Source organism: Periplaneta americana, chromosome 7 (assembly GCF_040183065.1).
Source record: "Periplaneta americana isolate PAMFEO1 chromosome 7, P.americana_PAMFEO1_priV1, whole genome shotgun sequence".
Lineage (NCBI taxonomy): Eukaryota > Metazoa > Arthropoda > Insecta > Blattodea > Blattidae > Periplaneta > Periplaneta americana.
In genome coordinates, this window is record NC_091123.1 from 105,788,773 (window position 1) to 105,801,801 (window position 13,029).

General features: G+C 36.8%; 1 protein-coding gene across 1 annotated transcript in view; it reads left to right on the top strand.

Annotated features, from left to right (window-relative positions):
- LOC138702780 (short transient receptor potential channel 5-like) overlaps positions 1-13,029 on the top strand; it is a 190,225-nt gene that overhangs the window by 174,826 nt on the left and 2,370 nt on the right. The window contains exon 13 of the mRNA XM_069830080.1: positions 7,682-7,840. Coding sequence (XP_069686181.1) covers positions 7,682-7,840 — 159 coding nt within the window. The remainder of the gene's footprint in view (positions 1-7,681; positions 7,841-13,029) is intronic.

Sequence of the window (13,029 nt, forward strand, 5' to 3'; positions counted from 1 at the left end):
CATTCTTTTGTGATTTAGTGTAACTTTGTGTATTTACTTATGTGTAAAGAATAATATATTAGATGCAATATTGGACTGCTTACATAAATATGGTTTCACAAGAGAGTATATTTTGCAACATTTAGTTTCCTTTGCTTTGGTCAGTGCTTCAAATATGTTGGGAAGAAAGAATGACATTGCAGCAATGTTGCTTAAGATTTTTCCGCTATCCTCATCTGGCACTGTAGGAACCATCGTTTGGAGCTGGCAACCAGTGACGTGATTCATGAAATTAACGAAGTTGATCACATGAAACATTTTTTCAATAAACTTTACAGTTTCTATTCCACCTCCACAAAAGACCAATATGAACTGCGGGAATGTGCTTGTTCATTAAGTGTAAGATTAAAAGCTATCATGCAGTGCTTGGCATTGGAATTTCCTGAGTTTTGCCAGTTCGAAAATGATACCACAGTCGAGGAGAGGATGAATTTATTTCGAGCATTCTACTATTGTCATTCCTACCCCTAAATGGAAGTTCTTGCTGGGCCAAGTAACACACTGCACTTATTACACGAGACATTACATATCTATTTCTTTTCACAACTTCATTTTATTTTTCTGTTGAATTTTTAAATGCCTCGCTTAATGAGAATCCTATTCTCATTTTGCCAAAATGAGCTAGAGAAACAGTGGATGTAACATGATATTTAGAACTTTTATGATGTGTGCGTAGCATAAGGAAACTATCCATATTCTTGATACCATATTGTCAATTTATTTCAAAAACAACAATGTAATTTTATTGTTACAATAATAATAATTCCTTTCTGCAATTCACATTAAACGCTCTCGGTAACAATGGGATTTGCTCTCCACACAGTAACACAGTATTCGTTAGTGCACTCCACTGACGACAATGACAATTTACTTGGACAATTACGAACAACAATGAACTGTTAATCTTAACTAATATTTACAAAGCACTATTTACAAATCAGAACTGTCAGTTCTCAGTTCACACTTCTTCTAGCTCACTCACTCGAGTTCACAGTATCTTGAACCACAGACCTTCAGAGACAGTACACTGTACTCGAACTCAGGTCCCTCCAACTGCGGTCCACTGCACTCGAACTCAGGCCTTCGGATGCTGACACAGTTGCGGACGCACACTCAAGTCGAACTCCGGTACACCAGACTGGCTGGCTTGCTCTGTTCACTGGCTTACTGACTGAACTAATCATGAATCACACTGTCGTTCCTTCGCATCCGTAATTTATAACCACAGCGACGTAATCGAGAAAGTTCGAATTCGCGATTTTTCCACTTCGACGGACTTCTGGAAGAGTCGGGAGGGTCCGTTCCCCCTTCACTCCGCACGCAGCAGTTGCGCGCGCACCCTCCCCTCGTCGCATTGACGTAATACACCCCCTCTGCCCTTCAGCATGCAGATGCTCCCCGTACCAGAGTTTCGTCTGCCACGCGCCCTGTCGGACGCGTGTTCAAACCCCATTGCAGCTGTCACAATATATTGTCCAGACTTTTTTTTTTTCAATTGAAAAAAGTAAACATGACTGGCAAAAGAGTTGTGATAATTTTGCACCACCGCACAGCCATGGTGATTCTGTTTTCAATTTTTTATAACTCTTCAAAATCGGCATCAAGCACTTCTTTCTATCCCTCATCACAGAACATCTTTATACTCATCCTCCTACACTGTAGATATACCTTGTCTCTGAAATTCGTTACCTAATGACGTCAGGGACTGCCAGACTTTATCACAATTCAAAATTAAATTGGAAAATTTTATCTTATTTAATGATTTTTAGGTATTTCTAGAAGTGTTGATTTGTGTTTTTTATTCTAGATTAAAATTTGCAAGTTTCTTGTTTATGTTCGTTAATTATTAGAACATAATTATGATACATAATCACGCTTCTAAAGTTTGTGTGACTGCAACCTGTGTATATTTTTGTGTGGCTTTACTTTGTTTTTAGTGTGGTTTTTCTTTTTTATTTCTATTATTGTATTTGTATTTCTGGTGGTGTGGAAGAGAAGGCCTGACGGCCTTAACTACACCAGAATAAATAAATAAGTTAATTAAAATGTCTTTCGAAGTCTTCATGTGATTTAATCAAGGCTTTTAATTCAGAAGTTGGTCTGCTATTTAAAATATTACATTTTCTTACTAAATGTACGTGATCCTAAAGAACAGTTTAAAAGACTCTCTATAACACAGTCATAATCATAGGAGAATACTTCACCAGTAAATTTAGAAGCCATACTTGGGGAGTGGAAGGGAAGGAAGAATAACACAAGTTTGTCTTTATATCTAACCAGCAAATAATCGCGTCACAGTCTCACCATGGCACTGAAGATCACTGACACCCAGCCTTGGTGAGATTGCCATGGTGTATGTATCAGTTCAATTCCTCAGCGCTATATGGCAAACATATTTTTTCTGACATCCATTACAGAAAACTGGTGAATTTAGACTGCTAATAGAAAATATAAATTAAGAAATTATATAATATGGCAATGTAGACGCCATGCCTCTGCTATCATGCAAATACTAGAAGTTTGATGGATTGTTTCAAGCACCAGATATGTTCTAGCAATATGGCATCATTACGAAGTTCTTGTTAACCACTCTGAGGCAGCTAATAATGACCCAAATAGACAATAAAGATAAAACTACTTGCAAAGAACTTTAAAATGACATTGACTGTTAATTCTTTCGTAATGATCATAAGTCTAATATTGGAGACAGAGCTTGAGGATCTATCATTAGAATTACAGAAGCTCTCTATATCAATGCTGTACGCTCATAAACTATTAGAAACCAAAGTTCGTATGTTGAATCTATCTCTTCAAATTTCAGTGAGATGTCTCATGATGCTGTGAAAGCTCTTTCCAAAAATCTTTCATAATATTCAAAAGAAGGAAAGTAAAGGAAATTAAACGCGGACAGTTCTTCTGAAGTCTGAGTAATAATCTGGCAGCATGGATGCAAACAAAAATAGCTGCACTTCACTCTAAAAGTGGTCCTTTAGAAAGAGAAACAGAAACAAAACCAAATTCAGAGAGTTGATGAAAAATCTAGAAGGTCTCGATAATATCAAATGACTGACTGATCCAGATATTTATGGAGACTTTTCCATTAGAAGCCTACGAAGAATTTTCAACATGATGCCAAAAGATATACAACAATGTATTCGTGGTGCTCTTTTTACAGAACCACAATCTGCAGCACTCCAAAATCAAAGTGAACTACTGCTGTTTGATATAGTGAATATATTGATCATATCAATGGCAGAATGTGGACATGTCAGTATTTAATAGAATGAGTGACATGTGTAGACAAAAATAAATTCTCTACTGCTGAGACTGTAGCAAATTTAACATTTTCTCCTAAATAATGGACCACTCTCCATCTCTTTCCCCAGGACGCATAAAAATCTGGAAAGGGAAAGAAAGATGCCAAGCTGTTACAACTATCAGGTAATGGCTCACAGAAAATAGGAAGTCAGCCGATATCCCAGGAATGGAAGCTATATGGAGGCATTGTTCCTAAACATGCAAATATGACTGTACACATTCTTTCAATATAGTATATTGATGATGTTCGGGTAAAGAGAATGAAGTCATTTTTTGTGCAAATGGAGTTTTGTTCCTCAAGTGAATACGTAAGTTAAATTCTGCAAGTGTGTGTACAAAAAATAAAATAATACTTGCATTTGATGTGTTTTATTTGTGTAGAAAATTATTTGCAAAAGGGTTCGAAGTTTAATTTTCATTTATCTCAAAACTCATTTTTATGACTTACTACCATATCTCCCTTTACCCTAACACCATTGATATATAATATATTGATGGTGTTGAATATATTGAATAAGCAGTCGTGGACAGCCGATAAGGGGTGGTCCTCCAGCTTGGGGGTTGGGCGAAGGGCTAACAACCCATCACCGTAAAAAACAGCTTGTTACAAATCCCTACAATAAGCCTCAGAATAGGACTGATTCTCTGGCACGACCACAGCAAAGGAATAAGGTTTTTGAGATTTGGCACTTGGAACGTAACTTAGTCTTTATAGAACAGGAGGGGTAACATTAGTAGCAAAAGAACTAGCTAGATATAGAATAGACTTCGTGGGAGTACAAGAGGTTAGGTTAGATGGGAATGGCATATCACAAATAGGAGATTACTTGTTGTATTATGGGGAAGGAAACAATAATCATCAATTAGGAACAGGATTCTTTGTTCATAAAAGAATAAAATCAGTAGTAAAAAAGGTCGAATTTATCAGTGACAGGTTATCATATTTAGTACTTAAGGGTAGATGGTGCGACATCATAGTTATAAATGTTCACGCCCCTACAGAAGAGAAAGACGACCATATAAAGGATAGCTTCTATGAGGAATTGGAACATACTTTTGATCAGTTACCTAGATATCACATGAAAATTTTATTGGGGGATTTCAACGCTAAAGTAGGACAGGAGGATATTTTTAGACCAACTATTGGAAAAGAGAGCCTACACGCAACTAGTAGTGACAATGCAATTAGATTAGTCAACTTTGCCACATTGAAAAATTTAATTGTCAAAAGTACAACATTCCCCCATAAGGATATACATAAATATACTTGGACTCCTCCAGATGGATTGACACACAACCAAATAGATCACATCTTGATAGATAAACAGAGACATACTAGTATAGTAGATATTCGAACTTTCAGGGGTGCAGACTGTAATTCTGACCATTATTTGGTGATTGGAGAATTAAGAGAAAGATTATCAGTAGCCAAGCAAGTAGAGCAACAAATTAATATTACTAAATTCAATATTTTGAAATTAAAGGACGAGGAAGCTAAGCAAAATTATCAGGTCGAAATTTCGAATAGGTTTGCCACTTTAGAAAGTTCCGACGAAGTTGAGAAAGAATTAGATGTTAATAGCGTGTGGGAAAACATCAGAGATAGTATCAAAATTGCAGCTGAGCAGAGCATAGGTTATTATGAAACTAAGAAAAAGAAACCGTGGTTTGATGAAGATTGTTGCATGGTAGTAGAAAGAAGGAAACAGGCAAAATTGAAATTCTTACAGGATCCAGTTGAGGAGAAGAGAGACAATTATTTCAATGAAAGACGGGAAGCAAGTCGTACACTTAGGAATAAAAAGAGAGGTTACTTGAAGGAAAAACTGAATGAGGTAGAAACAAATAATAAGAATAAAAACATTCGAGATTTATATAAGGGTATAAAGGAATTTAAGAACGGATATCAGCCAAGGGTAAACGTGATCAAGGATGAGAATGGTGACTTGCTTGCAGACTCTCCATCAATCCTAAACAGATGGAAAAACTATTTTGCGCAACTACTAAATGTACATAGGCCAAACAGAAATGATCGGGACGAAATTGAAATACAAACTGCTGAGCCATTTATACCCGAAACCACGCTTTCAGAAGTCGAAATTGCGATAGAAAATTTGGAAAAGTACAAGTCTCCAGGTATCGATCAAATTCCAGCAGAATTAATACAAGAGGGTGGAAGTGTATTATATAGCGAAATTTATAAACTTGTACTTGCTATTTGGGAAAAGGAAATTGTACCAGAACAATGGAAGGAGTCCATAATTGTACCTATTTTTAAAAAGGGAGACAAAACCAACTGTGGTAACTTTCGAGGGACAGATAATGGAGAAAAAATGGGAGTATAAGGGTACAGTACATCAGTTATTCATAGACTTCAAAAAGGCATATGACTCAGTTAAGAGGGAAGTATTATATGATATTCTTATTGAATTTGGTATTCCCAAGAAACTAGTTCGATTAATTAAAATGTGTCTCAGTGAAACATACAGCAGAGTCCGTATAGGTCAGTTTCTATCTGATGCTTTTCCAATTCACTGCGGGCTAAAGCAGGGAGATGCACTATCATCTTTACTTTTTAACTTCGCTTTAGAATATGCCATTAGGAAAGTTCAGGATAACAGGCAGGGTTTGGAATTGAACGGGTTACATCAGCTTCTTGTCTATGTGGATGACGTGAATATGTTAGGAGAAAATACACAAACGATTAGGAAAACACTGAAATTTTACTTGAAGCAAGTAAAGCGATCAGTTTGGAAGTAAATCCCGAAAAGACAAAGTACATGATTATGTCTCGTGACCAGAATATTGTACGAAATGGAAATATAAAAATTGGAGATTTATCCTTCGAAGAGGTGGAAAAATTCAAATATCTTGGAGCAACAGTAACAAATATAAATGACACTCGGGAGGAAATTAAACGCAGAATAAATATGGGAAATGCATATTATTATTTGGTTGAGAAGCTCTTATCATCCAGTCTGCTGTCCAAAAATCTGAAAGTTAGAATTTATAAAACAGTTATATTACTGGTTCTTCTGTATGGTTGTGAAACTTGGACTCTCACTCTGAGAGAGGAACACAGGTTAACGGTGTTTGAGAATAAGGTGCTTAGGAAAATATTTGGGGCTAAGCGGGATGAAGTTACAGGAGAATGGAGAAAGTTGCACAACGCAGAACTGCACGCATTGTATTCTTCACCTGACATAATTAGGAACATTAAATCCAGACGTTTGAGATGGGCAGGGCATGTGGCACGTATGGGCGAGTCCAGAAATGCATATAGAGTGTTAGTTGGGAGACCGGAGGGAAAAATACCTTTAGGGAGGCCGAGACGTAGATGGAAGGATAATATTAAAATGGATTTGAGGGAGGTGGGATATGATGATAGAGACTGGATTAATCGGATAGGGACCGATGGCGGGCTTATGTGAGGGCGGCAATGAACCTTCGGGTTCCTTAAAAGCCATTTGTAAGTAAGTTAATATTATTATGTTTATCATATTTGTTACATAGGTCTGAACTTCCATTTCGAGCACTGTGAAGAATATTGGCAGTACTGAATGCATTATTGGTCACTAGGCTGGTAGTATTTGGTATCATTTAAACTCCGCATGTTTAATCTAATATCTAATATTCACAGAAAGTAAGTGTAGAAATGTAGTGTAATGATGCGTTCGATTAAGTTTTCAAATACTGGAGGTAGAGGCACGTTTAAGAAAAGTAAAATAAATGATATAGTGATTCATGTTTTGAAAAGTTAAATTTGACGTAACGGAAGAGAGAGGAGGGGAGGGGGAGGGAGAGAGGGTTTTGTGTGTGTGTGTGTGCTGGCGTGGTGTTGTGAATATTCTGTACTCCCCTTCTGTTTGATGTGAGACAATAATTGAGCTTTTAAATTACTCTACACATAATATTCTTCAATAGCAAGTTGCATTATTTGTAGCTGCTTATTATTATTACCTTTTTTAACATACAGTAGCTATTAAAATTATTAAATTTGTGGTCATTAACGGAGAGAACAGGTTGTTAAAAAATTACAATGACACTCCTACATGTATGGTATGTAAAAAAAATAAATAAAGTTCAAGAGAAAAGTGTTACAAGCCATTTTCGAATAAATACTGATGCTGTGTTGCTTTCAAAATATTTCATTGCCTATAGTAAGAATTGAAAATAAATGTTTTCCGTGGAAGTACAGACATCAATTTTTTCAGTATCACAACAATACATCTTATGCTTCTTATACTAAGAAGTACACAGCACTATATCTTATGCTTCTTATACTAAGAAATATGGTAATATAGATTATCTGTCTAAACCGCAGGTGTGCATAAATTACATAAATCAGACGACTCTACCACCACCTTTCAACTTGATTCCTACGGCTGAGGGGTGGTCATCAATAGGCACATGGTGTTCAGCTCTCTTGAAGCCAACAACTGGTGTGAAAGCCAAGTGTTCCTTTACACAATGCTGTTATACGGTAAGTACTTCAGCAGAAATGAGTTAAGAGAAAAGAATTTTTTGCATTTTGAGATGGCAAAATTTTGATTTTATAAGATAGACATTACACATGACAAAGAAATATGACATTTAACATATTTACCTCAAATATGAGCAACAATTGAAGTTTTTCTTCCATAATGAGAATAAGAATATTTTAATAAAGTATTGAATTGACGTTTATTATAGGAAAGTGTGCCATTTAATGAATAATAGTTATGTATTAAGGGAGGTAAGTAGGTTTTGCTAGTTGAGGACGAGTTCACACCCGAGCAACAGAGCAAAGTGTCAATTAATTAGTTCTGGAACTAGTAAATTTTACTTAACTCACGAATTGCATACGTTTTTTCCATTCCCACATTTTACATACTAAAAATATACTTTTTCACTTTACAAGGTCAGAATTTAACGACATTGTACTGGGAAGCAAAATGGCAAATGACAATATGTCTGAAGATTAAAATAATATCAGATCTGTTGGGAGCGTCGTTGAGTTTTGAGTCTTCTTTCATAAGTTTCTATGTTACTGTTGAATGAAACATATTTTCACTTACTTTCCTAGAGGAGTTCTCGTTCATAGCAACCAACACTATCCTAGTAAAATACATTTACCAGTACTTCCCTAAAAACAAGGTAGTAACAGCATACTTACAACAGTCGAAGTGAAAAATAATACAGTAGAACATTGATTATCCATCACCCTATTAATCGACCGGCTGATTATCCAACTGTCTAATTCTTGCTTTTTTTTTCCCCTTCAGAAATAAATAACTTATATGAAGTACAGTTTTGTACAGCATATTAGTAGGTTCTACATATGTTTTTGCTAGAGAGTGTTATTACAAGTCTTTATCATTACGTAGCATTGTCTACTGTTCGAATTGCTGTTCTATAATATAACTTTTATATAAAATGTCTTCCACAGATGTTAACAGAAAACGTGTTGTACTAAGTATCGAAAAAAAATGGATATAATTGAATGATTTGAGAAAGAGAAACTGTGGCTCATCTAGCATTAGAATACGATATTGGAGTTACAACTGCGCGATTTAATAAAAAAACAAGGATAAAGTGTAAAAAAGTATGTAAATCTACAACATGCCACCTCCTTTATTCCTATCTTTCCTGAGACAGTCATTACAAAGGACTTCCTTGCCCTTTAAAAACCCGTCGTTGACAATCAGACTTAAATTAGTGAACTTCTGATCCACTACCTAGGGAGTTAAATACAAGACCATGGAGGGAATTACAAAATCTTTCATGGTACGGATTATCCGATTTTTTCGATCATCCGTTTAACCCGTCCCCTTTATCACCACGGATAATAGAGGTTCTCCTGTACTTTAATTTTACAGTAACATGAACTTACACATGGGACACTTAAAGAACTTTATTAAGCTTTGTCCCATGCCAGGGCATGACTTGGACTAGTGTTACAGAATGAGCACTGGTTTGGGTCTTCATTGGGGAAGAAATTTTCTCATGATATTTCGATCAATGTACGAGGGTATGCTGAAAAGTATGCTTCCTATGTTTTTTGTCACTTTGAATATAATTAAAAATATTAGTGATAGTACATTGTGTTCAGTGAACTTTCTGCTTTCAGTGATGCATGGTCCACACCTGTGGAGTAACGGTCAGAGCGTCCGGCCATGAAACCAGGTGGCCTGGGTTCGAATCCTGGTCGGGGCAAGTTACCTGGTTGAGGTTTTTTCTGGGGTTTTCCCTCAACCCAATACGAGCAAATGCTGGGTAACTTTCGGTGCTGGACCCCGGACTCATTTCACCGGCATTATCACCTTCATTTCATTCAGAAGCTAAATAACCTATATGTTGATACAGCGTCATAAAATAATCAAATAAAATAAAAATAAAAAAACTGACGCATGTTTCGTATTTCTGCCAGTATAGAGCTCTGAATTATAGCCTAGCACTATGTCGGTGCGTCTGAAGCAGCATGCTGTGATAAGAGTTTTTAATAGCAGAAAATGTGTTCCCAATAGACATTCATTGGAGATTGAAGGCTGTTTATCGTGATCAATGTGTCGACATCAGTACTATGCAACGTTAGTCTGCTCGTGCTCATAATGAGCCACAACCTCACTTGTCTGGACTGCATCATCAGAATCAAAGAGATGTCCCCTCAGGTGTTCTTTACGTTTTGGAAACAGATGGAAATCTGATGGCACCAGGTCGGGACTATTTGGAGGATGATCAACAACAGCAAAACCAAGATGCTGAAAGTATTCTGTTGTCATTGCACTGGTGTGCGGACGTGCGTTGCCATGCTGCTGGAGGGGCTGCTCCATATCTGGACGAACCCTTCGAATTCGTGCTTTCAGTATTTTTAGGATTTCACAATATCTTACAGAATTAATGGTAGTGCCTTTAGGTAAGAATTCCATATGCATTATACCTTGAATAACTCAAAAGACTGTCTAAGCATGACTCTGCCTGCTGATGGCACAGCCCTGCAACTTTTTGGGTGCAGGTGATCCTTTGTGGTGGAGCTGCATTGATGACCTCTTGTTTTCGGGATCAAAGTGGTGTACCCAGCTTTCGTCATCTGTAACAATGTTCCTTAAGAATTCATTGCCTTCCCGTTTGTAGCACAGAAGCAATTGTTGGCAAATGTCCAAATTCTTCTGTTTCATGTGAGAAAGAAGCATTGGAGGCATCCATTGTGCAATTTTCCGGAATCCCAGTTCTGTAATTATTAATTATCGCCTGCACACGCTCACTTCATATGTCACACTGGATTGACAGGTGTTCCTGCATTATGCGATGATTCACTGCAATGAGTTCATTGACATGATTCTGATGAGCAACATCAGTTGCAGTATGTGGTCTTCCACTCCATCCTTTGTCACACAAGCTGAGAATTGCACCAGGTTCATTACAAGCACAAGCATACCAACGCCGCACAGTACTAATGTCGACACATTGATCACAACAGCCTTCAATGTTCAATGAATGTCTATTGGGGGGACATTTTCTGCTGTTAAAAACTCGATCACAGCATGCTGCTTCTGACACTCCAACATAGTGCTGGTACACGCCTCCATGTTTCAGGATATCACTCAGAGTTCTCTACTGGCAGATACAAAACTTGTGTCACTGAAAGCAGAAAGTTCACTGAATACAATGTACTATCACTAATATTTTTAACCATATTCACAGCAACAAAAGAAAATAGAAGGCATTACTTTTCTGCATGCCCTCGTATGACAAGGGTGCGAATTAACGGGGGAGATGGCGATTTCCCCCCTGTTGGAACATTATTCCCCTCTCATAAATTCATATTAACATCCCTGCCAAGAATAACATCTATCTCCCCTCACAAAATATAATTATTTTAATACAAATATACTTTATAAAGTAAGCAAAGACAATAATATTGATGTATTATAATCACCGACAAGCTGATAACAATAAATAACTTTGGAATTACCAGCTTATCTTAAGCCTGCTCATGGATATAATAATTATTATAATCAAGATGCAAGACAAGCAACTCAGTGCAATCAAGCGTTGAGCCGTATCGAATGAGGATAATAATAATTTTATGTATGGTATTCTCTATCTAGGATTCTATTCCCTTCTCCCCATCAGAAATCTTAATTCGCACCTTGTGTATGACACCTGTGTCCATCCAGCAGTAACAGCAGTGAGGGAAGTGGGGAAAAAACCAGAGGCAGTATCCTACCCCAAGATATTCCTCTGGCATACCTCGATTTAAAAAAAGGCATACCTCTCCCTTACAATATAAACATAAATGATGTATACAATAAATTGTTTCGTGCAGTCAGTAATGCAAATGTTTGAAGCTTACGCAATAAATTAAATTTCTTAATAAAATAATTTCAGCCTACTTCAGTTATTTGCTAGATCATTTTACAATGTCCTTTGAGACTTATTTAAAATAATGTTAAAGCTTCAAAATGCCTTATTTACTTATTAATAAAAGCGCAACAAAAAAATGAGTCACGAAATTGGCAACAATGGCCACCACAAGCTATAGATCACAGCCTTCTATACTTGAAATACTACTGTTGTAAGCATTCCAGGAGTTTGAGTTTATCAAATAAGCGTGTCTAAATACACACTGAATACAGTTCCAGAAGGCTGTGGTTTAGATTTAGGCCAGGTGCACACACAATCAGATGTGGCATGGCGCAACGCAACATTGTCTCATGGTACTTGTTTCCCATTGATTTCTTATTATGCGGTGCACACAGAATCAGACGCGGCGTGACGGTCGCGAGTGGACACAAGGAGATACAAAGAGACATCGAATGACTGAAGTTTGTCGCGAGACTGTCTGATAGCTGCTGTGTACTGCGAATGCGTTAGTAGTGGTTATGATTGCATGCTTTCACTATCTACGAATACTATATTGTTGTGTAGTGCACATTATTCATAATGGAGCTTGATGCGGATAAATTAGTTGTTTTAGTAGGCCTACAGGAAATATACGTTCTGTACAATCTTTGAAACAATATCACAATAATGTGGTTTCTAAAAATATGTGACAAATTGCAAATGAGATGAAAGCACCAGGTGAATAATAATTTACTAATAATAATAATTTGTAGTAGGCCTACTTCTCTGCTCTATACTATCACTCATTATGGATTTAATATATTTTCTTATTGTGAGTCGTGAAGTAGTCATAAACATACAAAATGACATTTGTGCAGTACATTAGTAGTATTTAATTTTAAGATGCTTCCAATTGTATAGATTTTTAGGCATATTAGGCGTTCTTAGGAAATAATAACCAAATACAATAGAATTTCTCATAGACAGTTCTCTTTCATTGACGCCATTTTCTAGCCTAGGCCAATTTTCAAAACCCACACAGCCAGCATATCAGTTGTTGCCAGTAGACTGTGTTAAGCTATCGTGAGGCCAGCGAATAGGGATTATAAAGAATGGACACTGAGCGAATTTTCCTGTGTTTTGTTTCTCTGTGCGCCAGCGGCTAGTTCCACTTCAAGCGCTAGAGGTAGTGTAATCGAGCATACGCTAAGATAATAGAGTTGAGACAGGATCCAAACATCGCCTACCTCATTGCATAATCCAGTAACGCTTTGCTTCAAATAAATTCAAGTTAATAGATTTTCCTTATTTTTCAGTGACAAACTAGTGTAATAATAATATTTTTTA